We start from the raw sequence: 5,670 nt of genomic DNA, 5'->3' as shown, positions 1-5,670 counted from the left end.
TTCAAATCTAAAATTACACAAATCATACCAAAATATAACAAAAAAGCTATCATTATATAATGCTAAAAATTTTTTCTATTTTTGATTCTTTTTTCTAATTCATCTAAATTTAATACAATTTATTAATTTAATTTATTATATTTATAGAAAAAAATAAAAATTCATAATATTCTTCGCGTTTCAGATTTATTTATTAATGGAAGAAAAGAATGTTTTTCTTTCAAACTAACATTGTCTATAGTAAATTTAAATCCCTCTTTTTAGGTTGTTTTGAAGTGAAATTTGGCAAAAAAAAAAGAAACTATAGGGACCATTCAAGGTATATCCACGTAAATACACTGTGTAATACGATCAAAGGAGAAAAGAGGATCCTTGGATCCTTTTGATGGTGCTCCGGCGAGGATGTGGCAACAACGGGCAACCAATGATCTTGTGGGAGCACTGGCCAGAAGAAGAAAAAGTCTAAAGCTAAACACCTGAGAGAAGAGCTGAGAGTGAGCGTGGTTTTCGAGATCAGTGCGTGAGGCATATATATATATTTTTCCAATTCTTTTCCTTCCGCGTTTCATGACTTAAATATCACATGTAACATTTCACCGGTATAAAAGTGTTTCAAGTAAATTATGATTCACGCTTTGTTGATACAATCAAATTTGTTGTGATTTTATCAAAAATTTATTATTATTATTCATATACATATATAACGTGAATCGATTTATTGTCTTCAAACTGTGTGTTGTCTGGAATATTTCTCCACAGTGTATTTGTATGTGTGTGTGTGTGTGTGTGTGCGGTCGCTCAATCCAAAAACCAAGCAAATTATTTCTTATTGAAACGCAAAGAATATGATATTATTTTATTTATTTTTCATTTAAAAATTGTAATTAACCTTTTTTTCTACTTAGAAATTTTTTCATGTATAAACATTGCTTCAAAACACTGGAATGAAATCGTTTATCGAAAAGTGTAAAACGTGTTTGACAAGTCTTCTCAGTACCTGGGGATAAGATTTTATGGAGTTATTAATAGACTAAAGGTAAATGTTTTAGTGGAATATCTACTAAATCTTGTACTAAATGTTATTTAATTGAATTGTTATTACTAATAAATTTCAAAAATTCGTAAATTTTAATCAAGTTTTCTTTTGCTTTCAATTTTTCATATATATATGTGATAAAATAATGTTTGTAAAACTTTCAATTTAATTAAATGTGTGTAAATACACACAGAAAAATGATTTATTTCAACAAAATAAAATATATTTGAGTTAAATAAACTTATATTTGTCTCAGAGACAGCTAACTTATTTATTTGGCGTAAATAAAAATATTATTTGTCAGAAATAAATTTTTTTTTTCAATGAAATAAAATATATTTGCAAACAATTAAATAAGTTAGTAGGCTCGGAGACAAATATATACCATTTCTCTGCGAGTGTAAAATTTGAAATTATTATAAAATATATTAATTATAATTTTTTGTTCTTTAGTTTCTTTATATTTTTTTTTAATGAATATTTTATGTTTTAAAATTTTCCATATTGTATATTTTAAATATAACAGCAATATTTATAAATATAATTATAATAAAGAAATAAAAAAAACTTAACAGAATAAACTAAATTATCAATATTATTTATTAGAAGTTATAAAGATTTGATTTATAATTTATTTTAAACTATTACTATTTATTAATGTAATAATAATTAAATGTATTATTATTATTATTATTATTGTAAAATAAATGTTATTTTTTAATAATTTTTCAGCAAAATATACTTAGTTTTTTTTTTGAAAATAAATATTACCAATCACACAGAAAATAGATAATTCAATGTTATTTCAATTTTGCAAGTTTATAATTCTAGAATGATTACGTCGGTAATATTTTTATTTTCAAAATTGTAATTCATTAAAATTAAGGTATAGTTTATCTCGAATGATCCTTGGCAAAAGTTAATAATAGAATTTGGAATGATTTTTAAGTAACGTAAATTTCCTTTATTTATTATTCTGTACTGATAGCTCTGCCTGACAAGAAAAAATATTGTAAATTTATTTATTTATTTTTAAGGAGGAATAGAATGGACAGTCAAATCAAAAGTTAATCTATCCCGATTTTATTATTTTTAAGTAAAACAGCAAGTTATAATAAGTAAAAAGTGTTTAAGTAATAGGTAAACAATTTTATTTTTTCTACTTTGAACTATTACAAATTGTCATCGAATAGTAATTTATTTATTATTGTATTTAATAATAATAAGCGGAAAAAATTATAATTTTTTTGTGTTTAAAAAACAATAAAATTTTTTAGGATATGTTACTGGAATGTTTACAATATTTAACTTTTCGAGGTCACACTGTATGTAGTTGACACGCATAAATTTTTTTTTAACTTTTGATATTAATATAAAATATATAAAATTAGCACCAATTTATCGATAAAACTAAAGCAAAAATTAAAAAAAAAACTATTGTTGCCGTTTTTTTGCTCAAAATTTTTAATAAAACTGGAACAAAAATTTTTTCTTCATATTTTTGAAACACCTAAAATCATTCAAAATATTAAAGGAAATTTTTATTTTGAAATCTTTCGTATTTTGGATTATTGTCAACATCTTGCATACTATGGGGAAATTTATGTTCCTATTTTGAGACTATTGGTAAAATCTTGTAAAGTATGGGAAAATTTTTAATTTTAAATATTTTCAAATTTTTACCATTGCTTAGTTTAGAAAAAAATTGGAAAATTTTTTTTTTTTTCTTAAATTAATTTTCCCTATGAAATGCAAAATACTACCAATGGCCCAGAAACTGTAAAATTTTTAAATAAAAATTTCCTCCATACTCTGTAAAAAAAAGGAGTTGAATTTCAACTGAAATGTTGAACAAGAAAATAAAAAAAAAATTATCGTAGTCATCGCGACCAAAAACATGATTTGTTGTTTCAAATTTCACAAATCTGACATGAAATTCGTATTCAGCGACCCCAAAAACCCCTGAGTAACAAGTTTGAAGTAAATTCGTATGATTTTTAATTTTTTTACTGTCCGCCATATTAGATCCGCCATTTTGAAATTTGAAAAACGGACACCAGATTCATAATTAGCGGCCTCGAAAACCCCCGAGTAACGATTTTCAAGCAAATTCTATAAATTTTTAATTTTTCGTCCGACATATTGTATCCGCCATTTTGAAATTTGAAAATTTTGCAAATCTGCTTTCAGATTCATATTTATCGTACTCTAAAATCTTATTTACAATAGCGTTTGGAATGTTTTGTCTACTATCCGAATTGAGTAACTGAAAGGGTTAATAATCGTTTACAGTTAAAAAGTACACTGAGAAAAACGTTTAGTCAGAGCAACCAAAATTTGGTTGGACCAAAAAAAAAATGTTGGTATTTAAGCAACCAAATTATTTGATTGAGTCAACCATAAAATTTGGTTGAGTGTTTTTTGTTGGCATAACAAAAAAAATTTGGTTAGCTCAACCAAATTTTTTTGTTAGGTCAACAAAAATGTTTGGTTGATCAAAAACCAACAGTTTTTTTTTTTTGTAAAATTAAAAATTTGATTCTACCTTATTTCTTTTCATTTTATCTTTCCTATTTATTTTATTATTATTTATTTATGATCAATTTAACGTTTAATTTATATTTATCCAATTGAAATATTTATGGACTTTGAAAAATCTCATCTCCTGGAATTGAACCTCTGTTTTTAAACTGCGAGTCGGGAACTCTAACCACTGGACTAGCTATCTTTGTGAGAAATTTAAACTAATTGTTCTCTGAAGATACGAGCTGAGAGCGAATTAAATGATTTGGTTGTCGTAACCAAATTTTGCTTAGGACAACAAACGATCATTTGATTTTTTAGACCAAACTATTTTGTTGTGTTAACCAAATTATTATGTTGTCGTAATCAAATTTTGGTTGTCATTTAAATATGTTCAACTAAATAATTTAGTTGCCCTAACTAAATGTTTGGTTGAGATAACTCCTACGACTTTGTTTCAGCCAACCAAAATTTGGTTACAAGAACCAAAATTGCAAACAATTTTGCTACAAACACAAAATCTTTTTTTCCGTGTAATATTTCTCAAATTTCACACAGTTTTACCGTGTCCAAATTAAAGGGTACAGTTTAATTGTATAAAGTTTAATTGAACCGCCTCAAACTATACCTAGTACATAACTGTTAAAAATCCATTGTATATTTAAACGTCAAATTTATAGAATTTTATCGAGAAATTGTATAGCAATTTTTTTTTCCAACTAGATTTTTAACAAATCAAAATTTTGACTTGATATAAAATTTTTTGTCCAAATTTCTCATCTATCGGATTGCATTTCAACTCTATGTACATGTATACAAAAAAAAACCTCTTTGCACACACGGTGCAGATTATTTTTCATTATATATCTCTATCCTTCTACTCGCGAATAACATATATATATATATAGTATACGAGAGTCATTGCAAAACGTGCGAACAGACACAGAGATAAAAAAAAAACCACGTCAAACTGATAAAATGAGAGCAAACTGTTGGTTGGACACCCTCTCTCTGTTCCATGAGGTTGCGCGTACAATCGACGGATATGGTGCGTTCGAAAACTATACAAAACCAAACTAATTAAAAGGGAATCAAGCGACGCTTGCTGGTACACATCAGGCCAGGTTTGCTGATGCTTGTTCCTCGCGTGGATGAGCAAATCAAATATTAATCGTGCAATTAGCGCCAATTGTACTTTAATCGGTTTTTGTTTTTTTTTTTCAGGCCAAATGCCTGGTTGGTTGGTTGACGACGGGTGGTGTGACAAGAATTTCAGCATAACGTTGACACGCGCCGCACACCATTCATTTTCTTGTCATCAGTCACTAAACTCTGACTTGTGGTTTAATTAATTTTCGATTTAAACTGCAAATTTTTCAGCTTTCTTCTTTATATACGCAAAAAAAAAAAAAAGAAATTCCTGTCTGACCAACTGACGATGAACAAGGAAAAAATTATTATATTTTTCAAGCGCATATATGATGATCGCCTTTGAAACAAGGGTGCCTTTTGACTATTTTAGGGGGGGATTTTAATAAAATAAAATATACGCTAATTTATGTTATATATATATGATATTTTCAACTCTATAGAATAAGATTTTTGGATATACAAAATATGAATTTTAATTTAATATTATAAAATGAAGGAAAGATATATGTTTTTAATTTTTCTTTTTGTTTAAGAAAATAAAAAAACAAAAAAAAAAAAAAATGGGAACTAGGGCAGTAGCCGTTGGCGCATCTACAGGAGCAGTGGTTTCAGGAGAAGCTGGACTCGCTGGAGTTCCAAGACTTTTAGAAGATTTAGCCAGACTCTCAGAGGACAAAGAATCCGCCGATATTGTCTTTCTTCTAGGAAGAGACGAGACTACAGTTTATGCCCATAGAATTATTCTTCAAGCCAGGTGAGTTACATTCGAATGAAATTTTTTTTTATTTAATTGCAAACAATACAAATTTCTTTCGATAGACATATAATTTATCAATATTAGAGATTAAAGTTTTACATAGATTTTTAAGTATAATTTCTATTATTTCTAATGAGTTTAAATGAAAATTTAAACAAAAAATTGAGAAAAAATAGTATTTTCAAAAAATATATAAACAGAT

At 26.6% G+C, this 5,670-nt stretch overlaps 1 protein-coding gene across 4 annotated transcripts; it reads left to right on the top strand.

The window, feature by feature from the left end:
* Nucleotides 1-350: 350 nt before the first annotated feature.
* Nucleotides 351-5,465, top strand: LOC127280780 (uncharacterized; the record flags this gene model as incomplete). Of its 4 annotated transcripts, none has more annotated exon segments than XM_051304039.1 (3): nucleotides 351-599; nucleotides 906-1,036; nucleotides 5,245-5,465. In XM_051304039.1, a coding segment is annotated over 1 exon segment (194 nt), but the record flags the coding sequence as incomplete, so codon positions are not given.
* Between the last annotated feature and the right edge of the window lie 205 nt (nucleotides 5,466-5,670).

The sequence above is a fragment of the Leptopilina boulardi genome, unplaced genomic scaffold, assembly GCF_019393585.1.
Source record: "Leptopilina boulardi isolate dan_hultmark-lab unplaced genomic scaffold, ZJU_Lbou_2.1 LbouV2_25, whole genome shotgun sequence".
NCBI classification, from domain to species: domain Eukaryota; kingdom Metazoa; phylum Arthropoda; class Insecta; order Hymenoptera; family Figitidae; genus Leptopilina; species Leptopilina boulardi.
This window is presented reverse-complemented; position numbering and strand designations above follow the sequence as displayed.